Consider the following 14,220-nt stretch of genomic DNA (forward strand, 5'->3'; position numbering starts at 1 on the left):
TCCATAATTCTTCACAACAAGCTTAGTGTCCATGAACCCTTCCTAAGCCCTGCCCTGCTAAGATGAGAATACATGTGTTTTTAGAGGTAGAAATGGTGTCATTCACCTCCTGACACAAAGAAATGGTTAGTGAAAATGGGACAAATTAGGGCTTCATCCCAAAGTGATCAGGACAGGGCATGTCCTTTTGTGGTTATAGGTCAAAGAGAAGAGAAGGGTCAGTTCACTTAGACACCTATAATAGGGAATGAGATGCAAGAATTTCAAGTTCAGGTAAATAAATGCAAATGTAGATCATGGGGCCTTATCACAATTCCATGCTCTGTTAAGAGTCCCAAACTAGAACTACAGGTAGGCTCTGTAACTCTGAATTCTCACCTGGGTCAGTGATAAAAGCAGCATGCTCTGAATTCCTGATTACCTAGACAGAGCCTAGACCATCCACCCCCATGTGTTTGATGGAGGTGGGCAGGCCCCAAGGCTATAGCAATATTTTGATACAGAGTAGACATTACTGATGCCCGGGTGATAACGCTTACCAGAAGGTGCCCCTACTGGCTCACAGTCTGCCAGTGAAACTCCCCTCTTATTTGTACCAGCACCTCCGACAGGCCATAGAGAAAGGGGACTCCGAATGCAAGCAGCTGGCACATGAAAAAGGAGTCCAAGGGGTTTTGGGCCACTTGATGCCCAATTGAAGAAATGTTGCTTTGGAGGTGCTGGCTCATCCCCCTGGCCTTGTCACACAGGCCGAGCGAGTGACGCGCCACCCAGCCAAACAAGGAAGTGAGGCTACCTGGAGTTCTCTCAGCAGGGTTGGTGATGGTGCTGGCCCGTCCATTTGCATCTGCAGTAGGGCCATCCTGCAGGGGTCCTCTGGCCTCCTAGGAAAGTTGGCAAGAAAAAGAAGAGTGACTAACTGAAACACTCAAATTTCAGGAGGCAATGATACCTGCCTGGCTAACTTGCTGCTTTCACCAATCAACCCAGAGATGTATTCCTCACAAGTAAGTCTTTCTTTTAAAACAAACAAACAAACAACAACAACAACAACAACAAAAACAGAACATATTTCATGTGGAAGTCACCAAAAGTTAAAATCTAGCTCGACTCTAGTATACCTTTTTCTACAAATCCCTCTGTAGTCAACAGGAGACCTCCCAAAGAAGGTCTCGCCCTGTTAAGGTGACATCACAGAGTAAAGAGAATTCCCACTTTGCCTTGACAAGGGCAAAGGATGGAGCAAGTTATTCTCATTAAAAGAGAGAGAGAGACAGAGAGAGAAAGAAAAAGATTCTTAGATCTAAGTAGTTCACACAATAAAGAGTGAAATCAATTGTCAGGCAGAGCCAAGTTTACAGCCAAGTTCCTTTTCAGGGTGTCCTTTCTCAGAGAGATGCTTCTTTACAAAGGCAGAAGTCTTCCTCTACACAGAGTGAGCAAAAGGGAGAGTCTGACAGTCTCTCAAATCCAACTCAGGTGGTGGATGGAAAATACCTTAGTGAAATGCAGCATTAGATTATGCTTGAGAAGTTGGTTCTCTCCCCATCAACTGCGACCATCTCTCAGGCCCTTCCCACCCACAAGAGAGGAAATTCGGTGGCCAATCAGCAGGCCCTGCCGGCCACATCCAGACCTGTCACAACACTGAAATGGTGCCTGCTGCTTCTCCCCTATTTAGAGATGGGTCACCATTACCTTTCCAGACAGAGGAGTCACTGCTGGTCTCTTCCTCTGTGTGGAGCCAGAGAGTCGGTAACAGTAGTGTGGTTTGCAGTAGAATTTACCTGCAGGTAGCAAGAGGCAGGGGAAAAGGGAGTGAGCGAAACTCTGTAATTTTGAACTTGACTCCCTGGTCTTCATACACTTTTCTCCATCTCCTCTGGCCTCAGGGAACCATCACTACCACTCAGGCCTTTCCCAGGCCCAGGCTTCTCATCCAGGGAGGCCACACCCTCCCTATACACTTTGAACAGCCTTCCTCTCCCCTTTGCCTGAAAGGGAGGGGGTTCCTTTGGATATGTGAAGGCCATTGAGCCATCATTGCCCAATCAGTGCCCAGAGCAAAGATGTAGGGCTTACATGGCAGGGCCAGCAAACAAAGTGGCAGTGTATGCAGAACAAAGATATAGTCACATGAAAAGCTGGGAGTAGCATTTCTAGGGAAACCAAGAATGAATACAAGTGCAGAGTGGAGGCGTGAAGGCTACAGGGTCGGGTAGCATTGAACATTGACTCTGACAGAACCCCTCTGCTGCTCCCTTCTCCTGTAGCCACCACAAGCTAGTGCTGGTCAAACTGCAGCTCATGACCCCTTAGTGGGTCAAGATCAGCATTCAGATACAACACAAAACAAAACCAAAAAATCCTGCAATGGACTATGAATAGAATGAAAGAGAATAAAATAGAATAAAAAGCATTAGAGTACACAGTACATAAGTGGAGTTTGTTTCTTACAACCTCTGTCTATATGTGTCCCATACTGGGTCCTAATATGATATGTATTTCCTACTGCAGGTATGGTAAAAAGTTTGTAAAACATTGATCTTGGCTTTTCCTATGACACTGATATTGGGATCCAGTCACAAAGGTCATTTTTTTCTGACTCATCATTACTCCCACTTAAAAAGTCAATGCTTTAGAAATTAAAGGATAGACCCTATTATAGAAACTGTTGAAACAGGAGACAACTGATATCACAGAAACAAAAGGCCACCAAAAAGGAAAGGACAAAAAGGAGGGAAGCCCAGAAGAGTAAAGGGGAGGGGACACACAACTGATTACGACTGATATCATAGAAACAGAAAGGATCATGAAAAATTACTATGAACAGTTATACGCCAACAAGCTGGATAACCTAGAAGAAATGAATAAATTTCTAGAAACATACAACCTACTACACCAAGACTAAGTCATAAAGAAATAGAAAATCTGAATAGACCAATATCGAGTAAGGATGTTAGGTAGCTAGTCAGAAGTGAGTGACAAGGGGAACAAAGGAAGAGGGGCCTAGAGACTGCCCAAAGAACACCCCAATGGTAGTAGAATTCTGGGTAAGCACATGTGCACTAGCACTAGGCAAAGTTATATAGCAGCCAGGTGTCAATCAAAATGACCTCACTTGCCAATCACCTAGGAATGCCTTTGGAACCACCCATCATGGCCCAAATATAAGGCAGATATTCTCATTTCTGGGCCCTTTTTGCCCTTCTGGGTTCTCTCCCTTCTTGGTGGACTTTTTGTCCTTTTGTAGCAATTTTGGCCCCTTTGTGTTGGTTACAGCACTGGGACATACTCTGTCTTTCTCTACGTGCCTCCTTGGGGTATTGTCTTTCTAAAAAATATTTTTATTAAAACTATTAAATCTCAATGACCTGTGATTCTTCATTGCCGTCATTTAAGGAAGAACCAAGGAAAAATGCTAACTATGGGTCTGCACTGTCATCATCTCTCTCCTTCCTGGCCTGACGTTTGGAGGGCACCAAACTCTGATTGGCCCCAACAGTGACAAGGAGATTGAATCAGTAAACAAAACCTTCCCCAAGCAGAAAAGCCCAGGACTAGATGGTTTCACTGGTGAATTCTAACAAACATTTAAAGAAGAATTAACAGCGAGCCTTCTCACTTTTCCAAAACAAATGAACAGGAGGGTACACTTCCAAACTCATTTTACTGAACCAAGACTATACTGATACCAAAGCCAGGTAAGAAAACTACAAGAAAAGAACATTACAGACTAATATCCCTGATGACTATAGATGCAAAAATTCTCAACAAAATATTAGCAAACAGAATTTAACAGTACATTAAAAGGATCATTCACCATAATAAACTGCGGTTTATCCCTGGGATGCAAGGATGATTCGACATAAGCAAATCAATAAATGTGATACACTACATTAATAGAATGAAAGATAAAAATCATATCATCATCTCATTAGATGCAGAAAAAGCATTTAACAAAGTACAACATCCTTTCATGATAAAAATGCTCAACAAATTGGGTAAAGAAGTAATGTACCTCAACATAATAAAGGCCATATATGACAAATCCACAGTGAACATCATACTCAATGATGAAAGGTTGAAAGGTTTACCTCTAAGATCAGGAATAAGAAAAGGGTGCTCGCTTTCACCACTCCTATTCAACATAGTACTAGAAGTCTTAGCCAGAGCAATTGGATAAGAAAAAGAGGCATCCAAATAGAAAAGGAAGAAGTAATACTGTCTTTGTTTGCAGATGATATGATATTATATATAGAAAACCCTAAGGACTCCACCAAAAATCTTCTAGAACTAATCAACAAATTCAGTAAGTTGCAGGATATAAAATCAACATACATAAAACAGTTGTGTTTCTACACACTAACAAAATATGTGAAAAAGAAATAAAGAAAACAATCCCATTCATAGTAGTATCAAAAACAATAAAATACTTAGGAATAAATCTAACCAAGAAGGTGAAACAACCGTATACTGAAAAATACAAGACATTGAAGGAAGAAATTGAAGAAGACACAAATAAATGGAAAGATATCCCAAGTTCATGGAATGGAAGAATGAATGTTATTAAAATGTCCATATAACCCAAAGCCATCTATAGATTCAATTCGATCCCTATTACAAAATGAAAAAACAATCCTAAAATTTACATGGAACCACAAAAAATTCCTGAATAGCCAAAGCAATCCTGAGAAAGAACAACAAAGCCGGAGCCATCATATTCCTGGCTATAGGAATCAAAACAGTATGATACTGGCATAAAAACAAACACATAAATCAATGGAATAGAAAGCCCAGAAATAAATCCACACGTATACAATCAACTAATATTTGACAAAGGAGCCAAGAATACTCAATGAGGAAAAGAGAGTCTCTTCAATAAATGGTGCTTATTTTTCTACAAGGGAAGTTGAGTCGTGGGTTATTTTTTTGATCTTGGATACAATCTCCTTTTACAATCTATAATAAACTATTTCAATTTTAATTCTGGCCAAGATAAAATATAATCAGGGAAAGATAAAATGTATTAGTGCTTGGATCATATACTACCTTCTTATCTGTTCTGCATCTTTTTAATTTTTTTAATTTTTAAAATTTTTAATTAGTTTCAAGTATAAAGTACATTGGTTAGACATCTATATAGTTTATAAAATGGTCCCCCTCAATTGCTTCCTCTCACCCCTGACCCTCCGCCTAGCCAACGTATTCATTCAAATTGCATTCCTTATGCTGCACTCCCCATCCCCATGTCCATCCATCAGCTACTAATTTGTACTTCTTTAACCCTTCACCCCATTCTCCCAGGTCCCCCAAACTCCCTCCTCTCTGTCCATTACCAAACTGTCCATTATATTTGTGAGTCTGTTTTGATAGTTTGTTCTTTATATTCCTTAGATTCCACATATAAGTGAAATCATATAATGTTTACCTTTCTCTGACTTCTAGGTCCATCAAAGCAATATCTTTTTCCATCCCCTTCCTTTTAGTCTGTGTCTTTTAATCTGAAGTGAGTCTCTTATAGGCAACATGTAGGGGTCTTGTTTTCCTTTCCATTCATCCCCTCTATCTTTTAGTTGGAGCACTTAATTCTTTTCCATTTGAGGTACTTATTGATAGGAATGTAGTTGTTACCATTCTTTATTCCTGTTTTTGATACATGCTTTTTCTTCTTAAAGAAGTCCCTTCAACATTTCCTGTAATACTAGCTTGGTGGTAATAAATTCCTTTCGCTATTTTTGTCTGGGAAGCTCTTTATCTGTCCTTCAACTCTAAATGATAGCTTTGCTGGATAAATTATTCTTGGTGTATATCCTGGGTCTTCATCCCGTCAAATATTTTTTGCTAAGCCCCTCTGTCCTGCATAGTTTCTTTTGAGAAATCAGCTGCCAGTCTTATGGGTGTTCCCTTATGTGTAATTAGTTCCCTTATGTGTAATTATTTTTTTTTTCTCTTGCTTTTAATAATCTTTCTTTGTATTTAACCTTTGGCATTTTAATTATGATGTGTCTTAGTGTTAGCCTCTTTGGATCCCTGATTTTTGGAATTCTTTGAGCTTCCTGGGGTTTTATGTCTGTTTCCTTCACCAGGTTAGGGAAGTTTTCCATCATTATATCTTCAAATAGCTGTTCAACATCTTGATTTTCTTCAGTCACTATATGCTGATCAGACGAATATTTGGAGCCTTAATAGTGTCTCATATTCTCCTTAAATTATTTTTATAGTCTTGGCATCTTTTTTCTTGCCATTCTGAGTGTCCTGATTGACTTTTCTGTCCTCTAGATAGGGCATTTGATCTTTATTGACTTTGTTAATTCTTTTGTTTATTCCATTTAATATACTTCTCATCTCAGATAATGTGTTCTTCATTTCAGGCTGGTTCCCTTTTATAATTCCCATTTCCATTTTTATGTTTTTTTTATCTCTTTGTTGAAGTTCTCACTCAATTTATCTACACTTCCCAAAAGTTTATTGAGCATCTTTATAATCAGTGTTTTGAACTCTGCATCTGTTAGATTACTTGACTCTATATCTGAACCTGCTCTCTTCTCTCACTTGGTGTCTGCTTCTTTGTCTTCCCATTTTGCCTGCCTTTCTGTGTCTGTTTCTATGTACTAAGCAAAGCTCCTAAGTCTCCCAGTCTTATTAGTGTGGATTTGTGAAGTAGGTGTCTACTGGCACAGTCTTGAGAGGGGTTCAGCTGCAGGCCAAACTTAGCCCAAGCCTCTACCCTGCTGGGGCCACCTGTTAAGATTCAGGTCTGTCACCACGAAAATCCGTTCATGGATGGGGCCCTTATAAGAGGCTTCTGCTGCTGCCGCTGCCGCAGCCTCCATCTCACTGAGCCGCTCGGGACCAGGCAGCCCCGCGTCCAGGTCCTGTCCTACCTTCTGCTGTTGCAGGGTGCTTTCTTGGATTTCTCCTTAGCTGTATGGCTTGTTCATCAAGATCCCAGGTGATTTTTCCTTGCTACTGCTCCTTGTTTCCATCACGACTTTGATTTGGTCACCAGAGGGATGAACAGAGCCTCTATCATCTATGCCATTTTGGTTCTGCCCTCTGCATCTCCTTTCAAGGAACACTCTGCTCTCCTCCACATGATTCTAAATATGTGGCCTGACATTATCCACCACAGAAGTGAACGCGTCACCCAGACTGGTCAGTCAGAACATTCTCTTTCTCTCCAGCCCACCCCAAGATGTAAAGCTCTAGGAACTGGTATGTGGCTGAGATAGGCTAACCAGAGCCATTCTGGGAGTTCAAATGGATGGTGAGAGAGAAAGGCAGCCTTTCTCTGAGGCTGCTATCTGGAAGGAAGATGTAAATCTAATGCTTCAACTTCAATCTGACTTGGGTTTCTATTATTTGTAATTGCTTATTATAGTACCAGAAAAACACAATCTGTTATAGTTACTTTCATTCCTTTCTTATTTTTTTTCCTGCATCATTGTGCTTTTTTCTACTAAAGTAGAATCCTAGATTTTAAAATACAACTCAATATAGGCTAACCTACCAAGGAATCCTCATTTAATTCTACTAATAAAGAAAAGAGGGTTAGGTTTTAAAAACAAGTCCTACAAGCCTAAGCAAAAGTTGATTTTTAAAAAAATTCCAGAAACTTCTTTTTCCTAGGAATACAGTCAACATGATAGAAGGAACCGGGGCATTGAAATCAAATCTGTTTAAATACTACCTTAACTATTTAATAGCTATGTGAACTATTTAGCATCTTGAAACATGTTTTCTCACATAGAATATGAAGATAGTACTCATCTCCTGGACTGAGATAGTCAATGAGATATCACACGTTACATGTTATAGGTACTCAATTAACATATCTTCTCGTTCCCTCTCCCAAAATCAACTTGGTGGTACTTTTCGCATCTTAGATGAATAACTATGATGCCTGTCTCAGTTAGAAAATACAGCCATGCTAATTATAGCTGATTCAGTCAAGTCACTGGTTTTAAATGGTCTAAATAAATGAAGGAATGCTGGTAATTAAATATGGGAGTGACTGGAAGAGGGAACTGGAGAAAACAAAGGGCTAAAGGGCAAACATAAGGTAAACTGGGTCATGTATTCATTCATTCAACAACCTACTTAATGCTATTATATGACAGGCACTAATCTAAACACTGAGAACGTTCTAGTCAGGAAGATGGACTAGTCTTTGCTCGGATGGAGCAGGTGATGTATGAATAAGTATTAAGCAGTGGTGAATATTGTAGTGAGGAGGGAATATGTAAGTAGGGATGTGAATCAAGAAGCCCACCCTGAGATTAGGGGAAGTGCATTCCAGGAGAGGAGATAGCTAGTGCGCTAGCCTTATCTGAGGTGCTTCAGTTAGAGTTCTGAATCACATAGTAACTTGGCTGGAGACTATGCTAAAACTTTGGCACCCCTAAAATTCCATTCTTTTCTCTAGTTCACCTGCCCGTTGTGGAGGGGCTGAGCTGATGAAAAGTTTATCTGGGTTAAAGTTTGGGGAGCTGGTTTAGACCCACTGTCCTCCCTGATTCAGTGTCAACAGCAATGCATTCACCACAGGGGTCTGTCTCATCCTGTCCCAACATCACGGTCATTCCCACAGAGGTCCTGTCATCTTTTGCCTGGTATGCCATCTCTTCCCTCTACTTTTCTCTCAGGGTTGAGCAGCCTAAAGTCAGTTCAATCATTCCGAACAGCTACTGAAGTTCATTGATTTCTTCCTCCTCTGAACTTCCACAAAGTTATAATCTGCACTACACAACGTCGCCCTTAATCAAGTACTTTTACATTGTCTGTTGTTTCACTGCTCATGTCTTATCATTCCAATCATAATGTAAGTTCCTTGAGGCACATTTTACATTCTATGTCCTTAAGAGAATAAGGCAACAGTGAGCACACAATCTATGGGCAAAAATACCTGTGGATCAATTTGCTGGAGGTTAAGGGTTCTTTCCAGGCAGATTTTGCAGTAAAACATTAAAACAATCCAAGCTTAAGTACAATTAAACAATGCTGGGTGGACTCCATCCGCCAAACCCTATTCTTGGAGAGCAAAGGGGTTTTTCAAAGAGCAGGTGTGTGAGAATAGTGGAACAGAAATATGATACCTAACAACATACTTTCCTTATCTAGACAACTGTCTTAATTCTTCCTTCACTGGGTGGTGCTTTTTACTAATTTAACAAGAGGACCAGATGCCTAATGGATAGTTAGCTTTTCTCAGTTGACCACTTTGGCTCCTTTCTGGCTACTTCTGACAGTTTGACAGCCTGTTTATATACTACCAGGAGAGCCTGGATGACTGAAGTGACTATTTCTCAATCGCAGGATGTCCCTCTCCTGTGCCCTGTAACTCCTGAAACCACCTATCTATGTAATGGACTTAATACCAACTCTACAAGGATAAACTTCACTCTCCAATTAATCTAGGTCTTTTCATCCCTTTTGAATCATAAGACTGCCTCTCATTAAGTTCCTTCAGCATCCTGCAGGAATGGGTGTAGGAATCACCACTGTCTTTGGTGACCTTTTTCAATTAACTTTAAAGACTCTTCAGATGTCAGGCATTGTTATCTGTATCTATCAGAGTTTGTTATCTGTTTGCACAATTCTCTACCTTCTGCCCTATAAAGGTCTTTCCGCTATCACAAAAGGCCAGGACTTGAACACCACAGTAAATGAGGTTTTACCCTGTGCCATGAGCTCTCAATTCACCAGAGAGATGCTGAGGCTACAGAGAAGTGGGAACACTGGAATTCCATCATCTTCAGGAGGCAAAAGTCTGAGAACCCAGGGGTAGGGAATTTGGTTTCAATTTGTTGTCATTGACCTAGGCAAGATATGTAACTTCTATAGGCCTGTGATTCCCCTTCTCAAAAGTAAAGACAAAAAAGACGTATCCTCATGTATCCCTTTTATCTTAAGATCCCACCATGAGGAAAGAAAGCAAGTGTCTGTGAAACTGAGGAATTGACTTAGGTAAATGCATGTCATTTTCATTACCATTATCACTGAGTAATGCTATGATGCAGCCTGGTGACTCTGGGGAAATATTTATAAGAGCCTTAGTGAAAAAAAAAACCAAAAAACAAAGAATAGAGGGAGATGGATGAAAGGCAGAATGAAAAAAATATAAAAGAACATGGCAAGGGGCCCTAAAATCTGCTCAAATGGAAAAAAGTGCCCTAAGCTCAGTTTCAAGTAAAATAGACTCACCGTCCTCAATGTCATAGGCGTAGGCTGAGAGGCGCAAGGTGGTGGCACAGTACTCGCATTTGAAGCAGCTCCGATGGAAAAACTTGCCCTCGGCACTCAGCCTCTCCATCACGTAGACTCTCTTCTGGCAAAAATAGCACGTGTCGCTGCCTCCCAAGTTCTGCGGAAACTCCTTCTTTATTGAGCCCTGTGGCGGGTGGGGGGGTGCGGAGATGGACACATCAAGACAACGTCTCTCAGGCTCACCTTCAAGAGGTGCACGGCCCTCTCTGTAAGTGAAACTGATCCTAAGCGATTTTGTTATGAAGCAGACTAAGCTGCTCACTTTACTTCTGGCTCTCTCAAAGAGCAGTGGCACTATTGTAGTGACTGTCACGTGCCCCACACAGCACTCAGTACCAGGTGGGTTCTGAATCAACAGCCAAGAGGAAACCCAATTACAGAATTTCATAACAATCAAACCAAATTATTTTGACAGAATTGTTTTTAAAGGTAACATACTATATATTCAGTATTCATGTGGTTCTAAATGGATATGGGTCCCCTGGACACTAGGGCAATCACTTTTAGAGATACTAAGTATGCTTTCCCATACAACATCCCAAATAACTAGTTCTAGAAATTCAATTACAAAATTTAGACAACGTTGAAAAAAATGACATGGCACATATTGGCACTATGTGTCACTAGGCTACTTAGAACAAACTAGGTTCGTTTACCATAGCTGTGTTATTTCTAGAGAGACAGAGCCCTTAGTATATCTCTTACCAGTTCCTTCTTGTCTAGTAGGGTTTTGGGCTGTTCTTTCCTTTGAAGCTGATTGGCTATCTGCTCAGCCAATGAGCTCACTCCGCCCGTGTACATCTTTATATACTTCTTGGAGATTATAAAATGACCAGAATAAAGGGAAATGAGAGGGAAAAAAATGAATAAATTAAGATAGGAAAAAACCTCTTTGAAAGGATAAAATGAATATAATGTGCAGAAAACAAACCATGCCAACACAGTGTCCACAAGCAGGGAGATTCGTGGTAAGAAAAACAGGTGTCAGTGTTCACACAGAGGTATCAGCATAGGCAGGAATAATTAAATTCAGTATGGGAGAATTTAGTCTTTCATGTCTTTTTGGAAGATACGGTGCCAAGGGAGGTAGGAAGACAAGATGGATGAAAATACAGAAGAGTAAGAAGTACCTGTATCCTAGTGACTCAAATTACATATTGAGAATTTGAGAGGAACTACTCCCATCCATATAGTGGATGCCAGACTGACAGCATTACTCAAGGGTTGGGAAGGCTGGGGAAGTTATTTCTTCATTTAGAAAGCTCACTCTTGCAAAGGCTGACTCTCTACTTGGGTAACTAACGGATGCCAACAGTTTAGTATTACTTGTTATGATCTCCTTTCTCATTATTAATGCTTCACTCATAACCCCTGTCATATACATCAAATATTCCTGAGCTTTATCCGGAAGAACCCTTCTCAGCCCATTCACTCTGTTGATATTTATGTGTTCTACCCAGGCTCTAAGGCCAAGGCCTTCCAGACTGGGCTAGGTATCTCACACATAACTGCAGGAGGCTAAGACCTTCAGCATGTAGATAGATTGCTCAGTTTTGTCTTGGGAAGTCAGGATATTTCTGTTCCAGAAGAGATTATTGTTTAATAGGTTGAAAAAAGATAAAAGAAAAAGTCCAACCAACTCAATCTTCCTTCTAGCAATGTTGAAGAAGTAACAGGAGGAAACTATCAAATTTCAATTGTATACCTTCCTGCTATGGAGCCCAGCTCTGAGCCTGTCTCCAGGGAATGAGGTCAAAGTCTTGCTGGCAATCCTTTAGAGACTCCACATCCAGGTCACCCTTCCATGTAGAGATGGCCAAGACACCTAGTGTATGTGTCACTCCTCTCATGAACTATATAGAATAAGGGTGCTGCCTGCAAAGTTTGAGGAGCCTGACTCTAATTCCTACTGAGAACACACCAGAAGCAGTTGTCTTGGGGATGCCAACAATCCTGGATAGGAAGTGGTTTGAATGGACAAGTATATAAGCCACATGTGGAAGAATCACTGACCTGGACTGGCAGGGACAAATGAGAAGCACTCTAGGAGGAAACTCTACGTAAACATGAGAAAACAGAAACATAAATGGGCAAACAATTCTCTAAGGTTCAGTTGGAACTGAGGAGTCGATTATATTTTCTATTTAAAAATAAGGAGATTGCCAAGGATTGGTGCCATTTGCTCATTAACTTTACAGCTTATACCCATTAGTGGTTGAGAAAAACAAGTGGCTCTTTAAGCTAAACCTTCTTTAGATTAAGAACATTAGGAGAGCTTTGGCCTGGAATAGACAGATACCAGGCAGAGCTGAGCGGATCATTTAATAGCTGACACCAAGGGAGCAGAAAATTTCACTTCTTTCATTGTGCAATAGATAAGTGAAAGCATGGACCAGATGTCAAATATGAGGCTGGGACACTGAGTAAGCCTTGGGTCCTGACTGTTCCAAGCCCTTCTCTCCCACCAGAAATTGGCATCCTCATTACATCTGTAATCAGCAATTATAGCCCAGGGCTGTCTGCGTGCAAAGGCATTTGTCATACTCAGTTTTCAGTGATGTGATAATATTGACAAGCATCCCCCAAAGAGAGGTTCTATTTGTTTCTGGCCTGAAAAGCAGATGGTTTCTTTTTCCCCCCACTCTTAAGAAATAGTAGCAATGTAGCAATTGTTGGATTTATACTATTGCCAGAACACATACACATGTTTCCACACACATACTCCATGGTTTGCTACTAGCTCAAGAACAGGAAACATAAACAGGAAGGTCAAAAAGACCCTCTTATCTCTATAAACTACTCTATAGCTGGATCAGTTCCACTGTAAAAAAATGGTCGGGTTCATTCTTTAAATGACAATTCAAGAGCATCCAAGATACTGCATCTTCGTCACTCCATTTGTTTACACCATGGTTCATACTTTGTAACACGTATTAACATAAAGACATCTGGAGTTTAAAAAGATAATGGCTAAAATATGTTTATTATTATTTCATTTAGTTGAAATATAATGAAAGTGGGTTTACTGCAACAGAATTTGATACAACAAAGGCTAATAGCCTCTCTTAGGTGTATGCTTATAGCCCTCACACAGACAGATGGACACACACACACACACACACACACACACACACACACACACACACTCTGACTTCCTACAGGAGACAGGCCAAAGTAAAGAACTCTGCAAATTCCCTGGGGCTAGATGGCATTTGTGTAGGTGAAGTGAGCAGAGGCTGAAGAGGAAACACAGCTTTGCCCAGTTCCAGGCCCACTACCTGTCGGAGGGAGTCAGAGGAGGGAGAGGCGGGGTGGCTGGAGGAGCGGAGACTAAGAGAAAGCTCCCACTGGTCTACAAAAAATCGACGAGAAGGTTCAGGCTCTGGCTATAAAATACAAGATGGAGAAAAGAATTAAAAGTTATACACTGACTAGGAATAAGGAATTTGGCAGTTTTAGACCCTTTTACTTTAGACCGTTAACTAAATAATGAATGTAGTAAAGAAATACTTAGAATTTCTTTCTTGAGTGGCTCATTCAAGGCTTGCATGCTGCTTTTAGCTTGTCCTTCCCACCTGCTTCTAGGGATGCTCCTACTTGAACATGGTCATCATACCTAAGAGCATTCTGAAAGCCTGTCTTCCTTTGCCTGGTGCTCTTATCTTACTTCGTCTGCTCTGCATGGATAACGCTGCCAGCCATGAGGCAGCAGAATGCAGAGGTGATGCTCACACATATACTCTGTGCTCGGCAGAGCCCCTCACTGCCCTGGGCTTAGATTTCTCCTGGGCAGGAAGAAAATTCTACTACCCTCTCACTCCACTAGGCTTACAAATAGTGAACAATAGAGACAGCCAATCAAGAGTGAAGCTTGCTCCTTCTACAGAAAGGCTAGTAATGTGGCTTTTCCTCCTCCTATTGCTATTGCTCAGAGAAACTCTGCTCACCAAG

General features: G+C 40.9%; 1 protein-coding gene across 8 annotated transcripts in view; it reads right to left on the reverse strand.

Annotated features, from left to right (window-relative positions):
- The window catches only part of MICAL3 (microtubule associated monooxygenase, calponin and LIM domain containing 3), a 188,963-nt gene that overhangs the window by 74,084 nt on the left and 100,659 nt on the right, over window positions 1-14,220 (reverse strand). For 4 of the 8 annotated variants that reach the window (XM_039869260.1, XM_039869263.1, XM_039869261.1 and 1 more), the window contains 5 exons: window positions 13,548-13,655; window positions 10,975-11,082; window positions 10,207-10,393; window positions 1,699-1,787; window positions 797-884 (listed from right to left, as the gene is read on the reverse strand). In XM_039869260.1, the coding sequence (XP_039725194.1) occupies window positions 797-884; window positions 1,699-1,787; window positions 10,207-10,393; window positions 10,975-11,082; window positions 13,548-13,655 (580 nt within the window). The remainder of the gene's footprint in view (window positions 1-796; window positions 885-1,698; window positions 1,788-10,206; window positions 10,394-10,974; window positions 11,083-13,547; window positions 13,656-14,220) is intronic. The other 4 variants (XM_039869264.1, XM_039869265.1, XM_039869266.1 and 1 more) reach the window with 2 other exon arrangements.

This window comes from Pteropus medius, unplaced genomic scaffold, assembly GCF_902729225.1.
Source record: "Pteropus medius unplaced genomic scaffold, Ma_sr-lr_union100, whole genome shotgun sequence".
NCBI classification, from domain to species: domain Eukaryota; kingdom Metazoa; phylum Chordata; class Mammalia; order Chiroptera; family Pteropodidae; genus Pteropus; species Pteropus medius.